The 18,145-nt window shown below is 38.8% G+C and overlaps 1 protein-coding gene across 1 annotated transcript in view; it reads left to right on the top strand.

The window, feature by feature from the left end:
* The window catches only part of COL6A6 (collagen type VI alpha 6 chain), a 108,661-nt gene that overhangs the window by 49,392 nt on the left and 41,124 nt on the right, over positions 1 to 18,145 (top strand). Inside the window, exons 22-27 of the mRNA XM_039242185.1 lie at positions 1,260 to 1,322; positions 9,490 to 9,552; positions 13,700 to 13,762; positions 14,538 to 14,588; positions 16,683 to 16,718; positions 17,435 to 17,497. Coding sequence (XP_039098116.1) covers positions 1,260 to 1,322; positions 9,490 to 9,552; positions 13,700 to 13,762; positions 14,538 to 14,588; positions 16,683 to 16,718; positions 17,435 to 17,497 — 339 coding nt within the window. The remainder of the gene's footprint in view (positions 1 to 1,259; positions 1,323 to 9,489; positions 9,553 to 13,699; positions 13,763 to 14,537; positions 14,589 to 16,682; positions 16,719 to 17,434; positions 17,498 to 18,145) is intronic.

The raw sequence follows: 18,145 nt of genomic DNA, 5'->3' as shown, positions 1-18,145 counted from the left end.
CTCGACTCTAGGAAAGAATTGTTCCAAATACAGCTGAAGTCTTCAGCAGGGTGTTCTATAGTGTGGCCCTTGGCCTGTCTTTCTTGTTCACTTCCCCCAGAGAACTGCCTCCAGCACTTTTTCCTTTCTGAGGAAGAGGCCATGGTTGGCTCTTACACTGATCACATGAGGGGAAAGGAAGCATGTGCCAAAATGTAGCCTGAAATAATACTGAAGAGGGAAAGGAAGTCCTAGAAAATGCTGAGATGAAAGAAAGGTTAGATTATAGAAAGTTAGAACATATTTTTTCTCCAAACTTTGTTTTGAAATCTTGAGAAATGGTTTTGCTATTTGGAAAATGCAGAACAAGCAAAGGTTCTATAATTTTTGAAAGTTTTAATCCATAATAGTTAAAAAGAATTAACAATTGTATGTTGGCCCGTGGTGCATGGAAGTTGGGCAAAATATCCTTAGACATTCAAATGAAAAATTTTGTTCACGTTTTACCAAGACTTCAGAGTAGTAAACAATCTGCCCCCTTGGACCTCTAGCTCTTTTGAGCTTGATTGCTTTTTTCTGTTTTACTTGCCAGCTGAGGAAGGTTCACTCTTCTTATCTTCAAGTGAGAAATATTTGCCACTGGGGTTGTGGGGAAGCATTTCAGTAGATTGGCTGACTTTATTTCATTCTAACCAAATAATACAACAACATCCCTTCTACTTTATAGACTCTTTCTTCATGATATCATTTAAAAGGAGATGGAAAAACCAAACACAGTATGAAAGTTTATCTGCCTAATGTATGGAAGCCATGATTAAGAGGCAATATAATATTCTACAAGTAGAAATATCCAAATTTCACCTTACCGCATGCTGTATCTTATGACCAGTCTTCAGTGTGGTTATTGAATAGAAAAATCATTTTAATGCTTCATTTTCAGATTACATAATTAAGGATTATTTTCTTTATCATATAAGAAATCTATGCATTTGGAGTCTAAATACGCTTCGGATAATCAGAAAACAATACTGAAAATATCAGCTGTTCAGTATTAATTCAGTTGACTGTAAATGCTGAACTGCCAAAATTGCAGATTGGATCCTTGTATACATGCTCAGAGGGAAAGCTCACAGATCAAGACAGAATCAAGGGCATGGGCAGAGTTCTCTTTCCAGTTTCTGTCCATGTGACTGACTTATCATGTCTATCTTTAATAGTAGAGTTAATATTCAAGTGTTCTCTTATAGAAAGAAAATAACGCTTTGATTCTCTCTATGTAGGGTCCCAGAGGAGAGACTGGTATGAAAGGAGAAAAAGGAGGCCTGGGAAGTAAAGGTCCTCAGGTATGTAATGAGAGAAAGTGACTACACCTGGCTTTGATCTTGGCTTTAATATGGATGTCCTTGCAGTTTCTTTTCTTCAGGAGCTATTTATTGCCTGTGAACCAGCAAAGGTTTGACTTCAGTGTTCATTGTGGGCGGCCACATCACATTGTGGTCCTTACCTTGCCGAGTGGGCTGTCATTCCGGCAGACACAGAGGTGAAGATGGTTTCTAGCCCCTTTGCCTCAGTAGCTCAGGTGTTACTGTGAGGCTAAGAATTCCTCCTCTGTAGAAATTGGGTCATGCCGCTCCTCTGATCTAAGTCCTTAGGGGCTTCGCATTGCACCCAGGATACAACCTACTTCAGGGCTCCTCAACCTAGATACATGTGATAATCTCCTGGGAGGATTATAAAACACTCCACCACCTGGAACCCTCCCCCAGACCATTTAAATCAGAATCACTGAAGGTAAGGACAGGGTACCAGTAACTTTGAATTCTCCGCAGGTGACTCTAGTAGACACACCCTGTGATGGGACTGACTTTCCCACATCACTTCTCCAACTTCAAAGTGCCTAAGAATCACCTGGACAACTTTTTAAAATGCAGATTCAGGGGCGCCTGGGTGGCTTAGTCGGTTAAGCATCCAACTTTGCTTGGGTCATAATCTCAGGGATCGTGGGTTCGAGCCCCGCGTCAGGCTGTGTGCTGACTGCCAGTTCAGAGCCTGGAGCCTGTTTCAGTCTGTGACTCCCTCTCTCTCTGACCCTCCCCTGCTCACGCTGTCTCTCTCTCTCTCCTAAAAATAAATAAAACATTTAAAAAAAATAAAAATAAAAAAAATAAAAGCAGATTCAGATCAGAAGTTCTGGGGTGGGGCCTGAGATTCTACACTTCCAGTGAGCTCACAGGCGATATTGATACTGCTGGTTCCCAGACCACACTTTGAGTAGCAAGGCCCTGCATGATCTGACCATTGCCTAACTGCTATTATAGTATATACGTGTTTAGCTTTTTGTCTCCTCTTGTAGACTTTAATCTCCAGGAGGGCTAGAATTTTGTCTTGCTTATATCCCAGAACCTAAAATAACAGTGGTGCCACACAGCAGAACTTAATGTGTATTTATATAATGAATCAATTAGTAAGTGAATGAATGAGACACAGTTGGGACTTGCACTTGGATAATAGGATAAAGGGAATCTATTACTTTGTGTCCATTAGGCAATGGTCCAACACTTAAGTGGATGTGTTCATCATCAAAATAGTTAAGCTATTTGCATAAACCTATATCTCATGACACAATATTTTAAAGCACAATAGTAACTATTCGTGAAGATATTTGCTCCCAGTTTTGATGAATGTGCTCCTTCAAACAGCATGAAAACTTTAAAATTTCATTGTAGGACTAAGTTGATGAAAAGTAACTATTTTGCATTCACATCTTTGAATCATTAAAAACCCTGGCACCACCAATTGGGATTTTAAAAAAAAAATTGCAAATGCCAAGGGAAACATATATCAGGTGATTATCTCATCTGTTTATATAAAATATTAAAATGTAGATGGGTTAGATCCAAAGAGCATGGTAATTCCCTTCCTCTAAAATCGAAAATTGTATCCAAGTGGCTGTTACTCAAATGAGCTATTACATTTGCCTTATAGTGTACTTCTCTGAGTGAGTCCCCTTTAATCTTGCTTTGGCAAGATTGATCACAGTTATAAATCATTCAACCTCTTGGCATTGCCAGCATTAGTCAAAAGGCACCACTTGTCTATACCTCTTCCATTTATCTGGCTAGAAATCATGGTTTTCTTTCTTTGCTTGTTTTTCTTGAAATACCCTTGTCAACACTGTAGAAGTGCTATTTCAAAGATGTGTAGAATTTTCTATATTCAGGACATGATGAATGAGACTTCAAAATTGTTGTTTCCAAAGGAAAACCACAGGAGACAAACACCATCATATATATACAAGAGAGTGTTATTCTTTATGGGCTCTGTAAATCCACTGACGTGGGCTTCATACAGCACACAAGAACCAGCCATTTAAGTGGAATAACAGGAGTGTTTTTTAATTGTAGGCTTTAAGGTTTTTCTTAGGACATACATTTAGAAAAAAGGATGTGATTTCTGTTGACAGTGTTCTGAAGACTTATTAATTTATGCAGTGTTGGGGCACTCTGCATAAATCAAAATGTGTTAATCCAACCAAGTATATGGCTACGATATGAAAGAAACACAGTCTATGGCATAATAATAAAAAAGAAGGCATAACTTTGAAGAGAATGGCATATTCTTTTATACCTTTCTTTTTGTCTGATATACCATAGGGTACCTCATTAATACAACCAATGCCTAGAAGAGGAATGGAAAATCAGACACAAATACTAATTCTAGTTGGTGTTGGGATTATTCTTAGGGTTTTTGTTTTTAGTGAAATAGCCACTAATGTCATGCAATATCCAGAAAAGTTGGAATTGTTCCATGCCAAATTGGGATACAAAGGAGAATTTCTGTTGTCCTCTTGACAAAGCATAGTATAGTGGTCAGGGGCATAGTGTCTGACCCAGGCTCCCAGGTTTGATTGCCAGCTTTGTACTTTTCTGTCTACCCACAAAGGCCTTGGGTAATTTATGTGACCTCTCTATACCTCAGTTTTCTCTGCTGTAAAATAAGGATAGTAATAGTAGCCACTTCATCAGGTGAAAATTAAATGATTTAATATATTAAAGTTCTTAGAATAGTGCCTGCAGTGAAGTAAGCACTGTGTGTTTAGTACTACTATAATGCATAAGTATTACCTAACTTAGCATGGACATTGTATGCTCAAAGCATGCGAGGAGTCTTCAACCTAAGAAAGGCCATTGTAATAATAACACTATAACAATATGTAATCTGTAGTACGATGATTGAATTTCATCATTCTGCATAATCTAGGTTGAATGATCCATCAACTACTCCTTTTACTCAAATATTTACTGAAGGCTTCCTGTGTGTGCATCCTGTAGTAATATAAAAGTGCATCCCAATCTCATAAAGGAGAGCAATACAAACAAATAGTTGAGATGTGATGTGCTAATGCTAATGTAGAATTTCACCTCAGTTAGAGTGGTGGGTGAAAGGATGGCATTAGAGCAGAAGAGTGGTTTAGCTTTTTCAGGATAAGGAGGTATTTTCCAGTGACCAATGGAGAGGCAGACATCTGGGAAAAGGAGCCAGAAATCTAAAAAGAGATATTAAAGTGAGTTTGGGAAACCATAAATGATTCAGTATGGATGGAGTGTAAAAGGCATGAAGGATTAGAACTTAAGTTAGAGACTTTGTCCTAGACTAGCACTGTCAAGATCAACATCTCAGGTATCTTGGGGTTTATTCTTGCATTAGCCCACCCTTGCTGGCCTCTTGTTTTTATATTTTCTCATAATTTATTATTATAATTTCTCATATATGACATTAAAGACGCTGAGCATTTATTTAATCTCCTTGAGTAGTTTCAGTTCAGCCTGATATTTACTGGTTCTGCATGTAGGCAAAGTTTTACCCCCAAGAAAATAAGTGACAGGATTTCTTTTTTAAAATTTTTTATGTTTATTTTCAAGAGAGAAAGAGAGTGTGAGTTGGGGGGGGTGGCAAAGAGAGAGAGAGAGAAAGGCACAGAATATGAAGCAGGCTCCAGGCTCTGGTCTGTCAGCACAGAGCCTGTCAGGGGGCTCAAACTCATAAACTATAAGATCATGACCTGAGCCGAAGTTGGACGCTTAACCAACGGAGCCACCCAGGTGCCCCAATAGGATTCCTTTTAGGCATGAGAAAAACCTGCATCTCTTGCCCCTCCCCACCCACATCCATCCAAAGTCAAGGTGTCCTTGGGACTGTCTCAGCCATTAATCCCAAAATCCTAGTGCAATCCTTCCTCATAAGATATCATCTAAAGACAACTTTTAAAACATTTAAACTATAAACATTTCCTTTATATCATTACTTAACACCTGTATTACGCAGCTGTTATTGCAGAAGACTCTGTCACAGAGTCTCAACATGAGCAAAAGATCCCCCAGCCCAAGCCCCATATTGGAGGTTGGATCTGGCCCCAGCCTCCTGCATCAAGTTTGGAGATTCACATCAATCTCAGCTGATGCATGAATAGTAGAGTTTGGGAATCCTATCTCAAAACAGGCTTCAAAACAGCAGACTGAGTGGCTAGGAGTTCAGTTTAGAGTCAGAATCAAGTTCAATTCTCATCTCACCCTCTTATTAACAGTTATCTGGGGTTAAATGCATTGAGAATCTGTGTTTTATTGGTAAACAATGGTATCAATAATATGTATCTCATTGTGTTGTAAGGATTGAGAAAGTCTGGATAGTATAAACATATACCTCTTAGTACAGTGCTTTGCATACAATAAATACTCAATAAAAGGCTGCCATTGCAACAAAGCCAATGAAGATTTGATCTCTAGCTGGTGCCCTTTTCCTTTATATGCCCTAAGTTTTTATATTCCACAGCTGCTCTTGGCCTCAAATAAAGACATCTTTTTGGCTCTTTGATATCCTGGGGTTGCAGGGCATTTTTCACCTTGCCTTTAAAAATATGGTCCCCTATGCAACTAGCAGTATTTGAGTAGGTAACCTATCTGGGTAACCAAAGAAGCATGAGACCTATTCAGGCAATCACAAATGCCAGTCTGGTATTTTGTGTGGTCCTACATACGAAACAGGATCAGGTTCTCTGATGTTCTGATGACCAGGCTCTGTCTGCATCCATCCATCCAGCTGTCCATCCATTCATCTATCTATCCAAGAAGTCTTCTATTTTGGAGGACTTTGAAACAAGATAATCTCTCACTGTGGTTGTATGTGCTCAAAGTGACTACACATGAGGTAATCTTCCTGAAATTTATTTCATCTCCTAGAGCTCATTATATCTGAAGGAAACACAGAAAGTGAACTCCTAGGCAAGACTTCCAATTTATGCCTTATTGTTAAGGATAATTAAAATATTTCTACTTCATCCTCTTTGAAATACACAAAAATTTCATATGGAAAATCAAATTAAACACATTATCTCATCCCTCTTGGGGGCTATTCCTGGAGAGGTGAATGGAAGGCTAGATGGATTAATGGGTGGATTGAGAGATTCTAGGTGCTGTACTAAGTACCTAGAGACAAAATTCCAGAGATAAGAAGTCAATAGGGTGTACTCCTTTCTTCAAGGAATGCACAGGCTAGTATCTAGCCGATGAGAGAAAGAAGTGAATGAAGAACTACATACAGAGTAGAGGAATCTGTGGGACCCAATACAGCCAGGAGGTTCAGGTATTCTGGAAACATTGATCTTAAAAACAAGATTATCAGAACAGGGAGGTTGTACCTCCCTCCAGAAGGAAAAATGAACCAGCTAAGGGAAGAACTTATACAAATGTGGAGATATAAGACAAGAAGTATTTGGTGTCTTTAGATGGTTTGAGTATAAACATACAGTGATTGAAGTAGTCACAGATGACAATGGAGACATGCAATCCCAACATTTTGAGGGATTTTATATTTTAATAAGTGAATACCATAAACTGTATTCTGAAAATTATTCAGAATTTCAGAAAAAGTGGGCAGCATCAGCCTGACATTTCAAATCAAAAGGAAAAAGGCATGAGGAGTGGACTAGAGAAAGGTCAGGCTGCAGTCAGCGAATCCAGGAATTTAGACAAAATGCACAAAGGCCTGAAGGTAGATGATAGCATTAGAAATGGAAGAGAGATGTATACAGAAAGGTGATAGAATCAGTAGGACTTGCTCTGGAAAACCGTGTGGAGGTTCCTCAGGAAACTAACAATAGAAGTCCCCTATGACCCAGCAATAGCACTGCTAGGAATTTACCCAAGGGATACAGGAGTGCTGAGGCATAGGAGCACGTGTACCCCAATGTTCATAGCAGCACTCTCAACAAGAGCCAAAACATGGAAAGAGCCTAAATGTCCATCAACTGATGAATGGATCAAGATGTGGTATATTTATACCATGGAATACTACATGGCAATGAGAAAGAATGAAATCTGGCCATGTGTAGCAACATGGATGGACCTTGAGGGTGTTATGCTGAGCGAAATAAGTCAGGCAGAGAAGGACAAATATATGTTTGCACGTATAGGAGGATTAGGAGGAACTTAACTGAGGAACAAGGGGGAGAAGAAGGGGGGAATGGTGGGGGAGAGGGAGAGAGGCAAACCATGAGAGACTCTTGAATGCTGACAAAAACTGAGGACTGATGGGTGTGGGGGGGAGGGAGGATGGGCATGGAGGAGGGCACTTGTGGGGATGAGCACTGGGTGTTATGTGGAAACTAATTTGACAATAAACTATTTGTAAAAAAAAAAAAAAAAGAATCAGGACTTGTAATTGATGGGTTTTCAGAGATAAACTACAGGTGGGGGTGTGTATGATGATTCTTAGTTTCCACCTTGGGCTTCCTTAATAAAATGAACCCAAATATGACTTGCAGTAAATATAATTATCTTTGGTAATCAATTCCAATAGACATCTTAACATTTGAGTCTGGCATTTAGTTGAGTGGTCTGAAGTGGAGATCCATATGTTTAGGGGTTATTTTGTAAAGTGATATCTGAATCTATGGGAGAATCACTCAGGAAGAGGGGATTAACTGAGAAAATAAGATGAGAGGATGGAACCTCAGGGCACATGGAGATTTAAAAGGCCAATGGAGCTTTGAAATTTGTTAAGAGGAGTCCAGAGAGGGACCAGGAAAGCTATGGTAACTGGTGTTACAGAAATTAATGGAGAAGTTTCAGAGAATACGTGATCAAAATCAGATAAGGTAAGAACAGAAGAGAGTCTAACTGAATTGAATATGGAGGTGATGGGAGCTAGCTCCATGAAGTGGTAGGAGTGAGAGTTAGAAGGGAAAGGATTAAGAGCTTTGGAAGGTGAAGAAATTGAGATTCTTTTTTTAGGATAAATAAGGGTGAAGGGGGGAAAAAAAAAAGGTTGTGGAAAGATTATCATCTTCCCTGGTAACCAATATACTATTAAGTCTTTCCTATTAGGAAATTTTTTATGTCCAACTTAGTATGTTCTTAATTTTTTTAAGATAAAAAAGGTTAATGTCATGATTTTTTTTCTGAACAAAATTTGCTAACATGCCTAGTACACAGATATGGTTTATTTATTTTTAAATTACAGTAACCATGGCAAAAAAAAAAAAAAAGGAATTTGAAAATGATTTCAATTCACTGGTGTTGGGATTATTACAAGTACCTATCTAAACATTTTAACGAAAAGAGATTTCTGTTGCCATATGTTTGGATATCCCAAAGGAAAAATCTGATCCCAAGTGTAAGTAACATAGGAAGGCAGTTGGGCTGTCTCTGAATTGAGATTTTTAAATGTTTAGCTCTAAAGCTCTAAAGCTTTTCCAATAAAACATGCTTTCTAGAAAGCTAAAGAGACTTCTATTATATCAAATGGATTTTCCATATCGATGTGTGGTATGTTTATCCATCTGTTTAACTTTTGTTGTTATGTTCTTCAATAAAATCTTAAAGCTTTCTTTATATAGGTCTTTATCTTTCTTGTTAAATTCTACACGTTTTACAATTTTTTTATTCTAATGGCAAATGGGGATTTATGTACATTTACTTTTCTAATTTATCAGTAGGAAAGGGAAAAACTATTTCAGAATATTTGTCTGGTATACCTGAACATATCTTGTTTTTACTAATTATTTTTGGGGAAGTTTCTTGAGGTTTCTATTTGTACAAACTATATTATTTGCAAATAAATATATGTTTACCTTCAAAAAATGCTTCCTGCCAAAACAAGGAACCGGATAGAATACAGTTAAAGACAAATGTCATTTGGGATGCCTTCTTTAAATGTTAGACATTTTAGCAACATCTGCTGTAAAAGCAAAACAGTGAGAATACAAAATCTCTTTGGAAGACTCACAAGGAAGCATGATCAGTTAGGCCACATCTGGCATGAATTACTTTATTAATTTTCTTTTATTTACTAGTTTTTATGTGACAGCTGTGATACTTTTTTCCAGAGCAGAAATCGGTAAATCCATAATTCTTTTCCCATCTGTGGTTCATTTTCCTCTTAGAAGAGACACAAAGGGTCTAAGGGAAAGTTGCTTTATGTTCTGCTATATTTGCAATCCTTGTTTTGTTTCAGGGGCCTCCAGGACCAGGAGGAGAAGCAGGGAGTCCAGGCCATTCGGGAAGCCAAGGAAATAAAGTAGGTCACAGTCTTGAAGCCCACCAAAGTTCAGGTTTTCTCCTCAAAATAAGTGTGCCTGGCTGTATTAGCCAGAGCCCTTTCAACACAAAGGAGGATATCTTATTGCCCCTACACCCTGGCTTAATTCTTCGAGAGCCAGCAACATCTAAGGACTTGGGTGTGGACCACAATGAGGTCAACGATTCCAGCTCGGCATAATTTCATGAGGGGCTACACCCAGTCTTAGCCGGGGGGAACCTCAGGGAAGGAGGACTGTTCTGGGGCAGGCCCCTTCCTTTGCCCCTCTCTTCTTCCCTCCCCTCCTCTCTTCTTCTTTATTTGTTTCCTCCATGCATACAAACATTTGCTGAACACCTTTAAAGACAAAGTCACTGTCCTGGCACTCTGTTGGACTAGAAAGTCAGCTTCAGGAGAGTAGAGCTCTTTGATCGTTCTGCTCGCTGATGTACTATGAGCAGTTCCTGGCACATAATTGCTTAGTAAATATTTGCTTAATGAAAGAATTTCTGGGTTGTATAATAAAGATGACCTGGAATCAATACCCACAGAATTTAGAATATTTTCAAGACAATTATCTGTAACACAAAGTAGTACAGGATATGGGTCTGAGAATGGAGGTTTAAATATAGTGTTAGTAAAAGTATTTCTGGGCTGGGGAAAGAGGCATCATAGCGGATACAGACTTGGAGCAGACCCTAGAAGATAATAAAGACTTTGGCAAGCAGAGAAGAGTCATGGAGGATTTCAGGGAGAAGAAATCATGTGAAGGAAAGACAGGGTTGGAAAATCCTAGGAGTGGGTATTTGGGGGGAAAAAGATGATCCTGTCTGGTAGTCACATAAAAGACAGTCTGTGGTATAAAAGACAGTCTGTGGTAACTCTCTTGATTAATTACCAAGTCCAATGCTATTTATAATTTTTTAATGGAGTGTATGAACACAGCCAGACTTGGGAGGATTTTGAATAGGCCACTCAGTGTAGAAATATTTTAAAGGCTGAGAGATTGGAAGCTAGAAGACTAGTGGCTATGTTCTCATAGTCTCTAAGACAAGAATCAGTTGGATGACTTAACAGGGTGAGGACAGGAGGAACTCATCATGATTCCGGAAGACTCTTCTAATAGGAAACTAAGGTATAGAGAAGAGGGGTACATGCAGGGCTTCCTGCATGAGTGTCGCACCATCCCAGAAGTAGGAAAGTCATGAGAAAGGTAGAAATGAAGGGAACCACTTGGTTTGGGTAATAGAGGAAAGGGTTTATGGCTGGTCAGAGATGTAGGTTTCAGAGGCATTTGGATTTTTAAAAAGACTCTTAGTGATGTCTATTTATAAGAAGTGTAACAGGAGACAATAAATCGTTAGAAAGGAGGGGAAAGAAACAGAAATGCACACTTGATGCTGAGAGGAAGAGTTGAAGAAGGAGAGGTCAAGTGTATCAGCTAGTTCAGAACAGATAAGGAAGGGGGAGTGAAGAAGCCATTGCCTCTGGTGGCTAAGATGCTCCAAAGAACAGTTTCAAAAAAGTAGCATTTGAGAGGAGGGTAAAGAAAAGGAGACAGCCTACAAAGGACTGAACAATTTTGTTGATGAGGAGGAAATGGACTCAGGGTCATAAACTACTCTTTGAAGAAGCAAGACTTGGGGGCAGGGAGAGGATATTAACTACCAGTCTAGAACTGATTGAAGCTGGGTATTTGTTTTCAGTGATAGGAGAGATGGTAGTGTGTGTCTGAGCACAGAGAGAGGAATCAGAGTAGATAATTAATGGAGAAATGTCTTACCACAAGATGAGAATGAGAACATAAGAAGAGGGGTCAGCTTTGTAATGGAGAACGCTAAGAAGGGCTGAAATGACGGAGGCCAGCAGTCAGGCTGCAAGGACCATTGACTGGAGGGTGAAATGTGGATGACAGGGATAATCAACACCGACAGGAAAGGATTGCTAGAGCATGCAGTGTAGCAATAGTGGTCGGGAAAGGAAAGTTTGGAACAGAAACAATGCTGCCTTCTTGCCCTTGGAGAAGGCTGCAGGGGAAGTGGTGTCCCAGATGAGAACCAAGTTTATCTTACAGTGAGGTAGGATGTATGTCTGTGTGCAGATGTCATGGATGCATAGAGAAGGTTTGTTTGTGGAATGAAAGCACTCCATAGGCTGCAACAAAAAGGACCAGGAGCAAGGTAGGCAGGAATGGAGGGCTCCTAGGGCCAGTCATAGGTGAGAGTGTGGAAGGAGATAGATCGGAGCAGGGTAGTTGTGCCTAAAAGATCATTATTAATAAGACGGACGTTTCAAGAGGAAGAGGCAAGAATTTGGAAAAAAAGGACCCTCAAAGCAAACCCAAGTCCTTTGGGAAGTCCCAAGATAAATGAAGTCATCTGGATTCATTGTTAACTGAGATGAGCCCCAAACACTTACTTCTACCTTACTCATACCTTACTCCAAAAATCTCAAGTACCCAGGGACACAAGCAACTTATTAATCCTGGGCTCAACACCTGACTGTACCAATAATAAAAGTGACCTTGTTTAAGCCATATGGCTTCACTTATATCTCTACCTTAAAGTAGATGTTCTCAAATTTTACTGAGTATAAGAATCAGCAGAGAAGCTTATTTAAATAGGCATATTCTTGGGCTCCATTATCAGAGACCATACCAGTGGAGTCCAGGAATTTCCTTTGCATGTGGACCTAAAGTAGTTGTGAGGCAGATGGCCCCCAGAGCGTACCTTGAGAGCCACTAACCTGAAAGAAAGGTGATCTTCTGCTACCCAGCCGTGGAACCCTATTTTACTCTCAGAGTTCAATGCTTCTGGACATTTGTCCATTTGCACTTCTCACACTTAACTGGGTTGCTTTTCTGTCCTTAAAAATGAATTAACCACTCCCACTCCCTAAGTGTAGGCTGTGCACACTTCTACACTCCTTCTTCTAAAGAGTACATTAGGGAAAGATTGGGGGTGGATAACTAGATAGTAGAGAAATGTGACTAACACTACCTCAGCCAAATGGTCAAGGTTAACATCAATAGTGATAGCCATGTTGATAGAATGTTCTCTTGTTAGGTCGTGAGGAGCATGGCACTTTACCTCTGTGCTCTTTACCCCTTAAACCTATAAAATCCAACGTAATCATAAGAAAAACCCCAAGTGAGGGACATTCTACAGCATACCTCAGCAGTACTCCTCAATATTGTCAAGGTCCTCAAAAACAAAGAAAATTCGAAAAACCGTGTCACAGTCTAAAGGAACTTAAAAAGACATGATGTGGCATCCTGTATAGGATCCTGGAAGAGAAAAAGGATATCAGGTAAAAGCTTTAAAAAAAAAAAAAAGCTGAATAAAGTATGGGCTTTAGTTAATAAGATTGAATCAGTATTCATTTATGCATTGTGAAAATTGGTCCCTAATAATGTAACAAACATAATGCTAACAATAAGGGAAGCTAGGTGTAGAGTGTATGGAAACTCTCCATACTACCTTGTCATTTATGTAAATGTAAAACCTAAAATGTTAAGTTTTTTTTTTGTTTTTGTTTTTTTAAGAAAAGAAGTTAACCTTCTTTTGTAAAGCAGTGTTCACTTTCCCAAGTAGCTGGACTTTACTCCACATAATCCTGAGATTGATTTATAACCCACAGTAGATGTTCTACTACTCAGAAGTCAGAAACTATTGCCATGAATGTCGTGCTGACTTGGTTATCTTGATTAGCACTTGAAACTAGATTAAGAAGTCTGTTGTCTTTGCAGTGGCCAGATGATTTGATGGATCATCTTGGAAAACAGTTTTGTTAATTTTTTTAAAACAGTCCAGAGCTTCCTCTTTGACTCACAGAAGACATTTCCAAGGGTGTGGCTCGTGGTACAGAGCTGCCAAGATGGCAACTTGCACTTAACAATGCATCAGACTGGCTGGGACTTCATTCATCAGTGGAGGAGACCTCACTAGCCAACAACAGCCAATTCCTTGCATTGTGTATACAACTCTCAGTCCTGACCACAAAGCCATTTGTCACTGTGTTTGATACAGTGACATGGATGCAGTTGTATAACTAACTATTATCTTAGTACCATCACTGCTAATTTCATTTACAAAAAAATAATACTAATAACCCTAATAAGGACATGTTTCATTGTTTTGTTTGACAGGGAGAATCTGGAGATTTGGGAGAAAAAGGAGCTATTGGCCTCCCCGGTCCTCGAGGCTTGCTGGTTTGTGTTCGATCCTTACTTTTGATGTGGCCCTTCAATAGATATCACGTGTGGTTCTCTGGAGCATGTATTAAAGATACCCCAGTCTAGCTTTATAGCTTTTTAGAAATTGAGATATTATCCTCAACTTGGATTAGTTCCTTAGCTAGCTTTCCTAAGGTGGCCACTTCCCAGTACCAAACACCCTGGCTGGGATGCTTTTAAAGCCAAATGATAAAGTGGACAAAATCTGTCTTTAGCATCCCCATAATCCTATTCCATTCTTTCCTCCCATCAGAACCTGTTCATCAGAAACTCAGCCCACCCTCCCCCAGAACCCAGGACTTCTCACAAAGACCATTCTCAAGGGTCTGACAGTAGACACTGACCAAGCATTTAGATCTTATTTTCATCTAGAAAACTGAAAATGGATTAGAGCTAAGGTATTAAAAATACAGATGTTAAACAAACAGTAATACCTCCTTTTATTGAGGTTACCGTATACCTGAAATTTTCTCATTCAGTCCTCATAATAACATCATGAGTAGTTTTAATTTTTAGTTCCATTTTACAGATGATACAAGTGAGACTAAGGGACAGTGCACTCTCTATATCTGTCACTAAGAGTTGTCTTTAGGGCCAGTATCACCAAATGTCAATGGCCAGCTCCAGAGGAAGTATCCTGCTGCCTAGTTTCTCCTAATCAAACCAAAAACTGGGTGTCTTGTTTTCTTGTGGATAAGCCTGCTTCCAGTCTGTAGTCTGGGATGTTTGTAATTAACGCCTTTGTTTACAGGGTGATGATGGCCCCCCAGGTTATGGTAGCATTGGAAGGAAAGGAGAAAAGGTAAGACACATTGACTGGAAGCTGGACATTTCCATTTATTTTTTTGTGGTTTTTTTGGTTTTGATGGTCCTTTTTTTTTTTTTTTTTTTAACATTTAAGAGAAAGGGAAAAGCAGTGAATAGGGCAGTCTTGATATTTAGAGATAGATTTTGATAATTTATTTGCTGATATCTTTTGGACAATGTGGTAGAAGAAAAAACGATTTGATGGTTTAAGGCACAGACAACAATAAACTTGAAATTAATTGTCTGTTCTTTGTAGAGATGTGCGGCCAGGGCCTGACTTGTTCTAGCCTGAACAGTGCCTCTAGTCTTAGCAGCTCTGTGCTCGAGTTTACTTACGGAGGTATTCCAAAATTTGTTCTCCTCCTAATATGTTTAATCATTAGTGGAAGGTTTTACAGAGCCTTTTTAAAAATGCATTGGGCCAGGCAATAACTAAAAAATAAAAACTTTTAACTTTGTATCAGATTTATAACTTTATATTTTGAATATTTAAATATTTGCCAGTAATATAAATTTACAAAACCAGTGATTTCTATATGCAAAGAATAACAACTTAGAAACCATAATAACAATATCCACAAAAACATAACATAGTTAAGGGTATCCTTTCTGCAAATTGTTTGAGACCTATGACAAATAATTACTGAAATATAAAACTTTACCAAATGGAGACATAACCAGATTCTTGTTGGAAAGTCTAAAACATTATAAAGGATCAATTTAATTCCAAGTGAAATCCCACTAGGAATGATGCAAGAGGCTGTTTGGAAAAATAAACCCCAAAAAGCTATAATTTCTTTGAAAAAAAAATCACTAATGAATGAGGCATTTCCAGTGAAAGTTTCTTTAGAGAATAATTGAAAACAATCTGAATATCTAATAAAAGGGAGATATTAAGTAGCTGAAAGCATTGGAATATTCACCCTTTTTAAAGTGAACGTATATGGGGGTGCCTGGGTGGCTCAGTCGGTTAAGCGTCCGTCTTTGGCTCAGATCATGATCTCACAATTTGTGGGTTCGAGCCCCATGTCGGGCTCTGTGCTGACAGAGCCTGGAGCCTCCTTCAAATTCTGTGTCTCCCTCTTTCTCTGACCCTCCCCTGCTCACGCTGTATCTCTCATTCTCTCTCTCTCTCTCAAAAATAAATAAAACATTAAAAAATTAATGAATGTATATGAAGATTGTCAATATGTAAAAAATTATGTGACAGTATCAAGTAAAAAATCAGAATATAAAAAAATTAGAAAAGAATATTTATCCCAATTATGCTAAAAATGCATTTTTGAAGAGCTTAAAGGAAATATGACATGGTTGAGCACCAACTTCGGCTCAACTATGATCTCACAGTTTGTGGGTTCAAGCCCCACATTGGGTTCCATGCTGACAGCTCGGAGGCTGGAGTCTGATTCAGATTCTGTGTTTCCCTTCCTTTCTGCCCCTCCCCTGCTTGTGCTCTCTCTCTGTCAAAAATAAACATTTAAAAAAATTTTTAATATAAAAATAAAAAAATAGGACAAAACATTTCTAATGGTTACTTCTGGGTAATGAGATTTGAGTAATTTTTCTTCTTTCCATTCTTTTGTATTTTATATATGTTTGAGGAGATACTACTTTTAATGATCAGAAAATAAACTTCAGTTTAAATAAATTTTTTTCATCAAATGGGGATTATCAGACATCTTGGGACTAAGTAAGGTAAACAGAGAAGCAGAAAACGAATGATCAAGTTTAGACTCTAGGTCTCCCAAATTTCTCCATTGAAATATGTTCTAAGAGGACTATTTCAGAGACACTCGGCCATATAACAAGCCATCCCGCTATGTGTCTTCAGTAGGAAGGAGAGCTGATTTATAATTCCTCAGATGTATGCATTTACTTAGGTCATCATGATATTTTGGTGTAAATAGTTGAATTTAGAAATTGGAGCTGGTTTCTCAAATAATGTTGTACACTTTGGTTTTTAGTTGTTTTGGCCCTTTGCTGATTCCGAGATACTAAAACCAAATAAGCAAGCAGGTAAAATGAAAGTCGGTGCAAACCTACATAGGTGATACGTGCATATATTAATTTTCCATACTGTTAATTATAGGGCCAAGAAGGATTTCCTGGAGAAAGTGGACCTAAGGTACTGTGCACTTCATATTAAGTAGAGATCAGTCAGAGATACTTCTGAGGCTATGAAATGTATTCTAGGATGATAGAAGAATAGCTAATGATCAATGAATAAGAAGAAACCTTTATGCGGAAAAGGGGGGGGGAAGAAGCAGAGGGTTTTTTTAAAAATTTCATTTCTCATTTTTAAATTCTTAAGTAAAGAAAGAAATCACCCTTATTTTTCTTCTCACTTGGATTCCTTCCTCTCTATCATATGTGGTTTTTTCTTGGCTCAAAGGAAAGTAAAATGTAAGGAAACCCCAAACCTGACTTCACCTGGCTCAGTTTTTCAAATGTGATTATAAATCACCTCCTGATAATAAGTTAGCAATGATGCCTTCTACCTTAAGGCTTTGTCTTTTGCTAGAAACACTTACTGAGTTTAGTAAATGCCAGGATCTGATCGGATCAGGGAACAGAATAAAGGGCACACTTCATGCCTCCGAGGTGGCTGTGTTGTGGCTGGAAAGAGGGAGGCAGACTTAAACGATGAGGCTCCTGTGTGTGTAGAGAACTATAAATGGGGGAGAGGAGAGAAGAAGAGGCGGAGGGCAGATACTTCAAAGAAGACTCTTGAAGATTAAAATGTATATGAAAATTGTCTTCGTGTTGGAATCAGTTTAAAAACACAATTGAGACTTGGCTCTTGGATTTTAATTACCATTTTATTTTCCTTAACTTCTTTAGGGTGAGACTGGGGACCATGGTGGTCCCGGAGAAACTGGACCCAAAGGAGCCAGAGGCAAGACGGTAAGTGTCTTAGATTCCAAGGCCTTACAGCCTCAGCTACTTTGGGAAGTTCTTTTCATGCTTTTGTACTCATTTGAGTTGTCACTTGTTCCTTAAGATTTGCAAAATGTGTGTGTGTTGTTGTTAAGGCAAACCTGGGGAAAAGAAATGGATATATGACTCCTTCAATGCCAGCAAGAAGGCAAAGAAGTAGTTGCTTTTAGTGAACAACTTCACCCATTCTGGCTGCCAACGTACCACACGCAGAGACTGGGTTCCTCCCTAGCTCGTTGTTAAATTGCCTGCTCTTCTGAGGGATTCTGTAGCCGCCTGTTTGCTCTCTTATGTGTTCATTCTCTTTTGCATTACATTTGGCCATTTCTACCTCTGTGACTCTCTTCCCAAGATTTGAAAAATTTTATTGAAATACAGTTGATATACAATATTAGTTCCAGATGTACAACATAGTGATTCAACAGTTACATAAATTACAAAATGCTCACCCTGATGTATAGTCCTCATCTGTCACCATATATTATTACAATATTATTGATCATATTTCCTACGCTGTACTGTTCATCTCTAGGACTTACTTATAACTGGAAGTCTGTACTTCTTAAGCCCCTTCCCCCATTTTGCCCATCCCCTCCACCCTCCTCCCCTCTGGCA

This window comes from Hyaena hyaena, unplaced genomic scaffold, assembly GCF_003009895.1.
Source record: "Hyaena hyaena isolate Hyena2069 unplaced genomic scaffold, ASM300989v1 scaffold_210, whole genome shotgun sequence".
NCBI lineage: Eukaryota > Metazoa > Chordata > Mammalia > Carnivora > Hyaenidae > Hyaena > Hyaena hyaena.
Note: the sequence above shows the minus strand (reverse complement) of the source record. Positions and strands in the feature narration are given on the sequence as shown.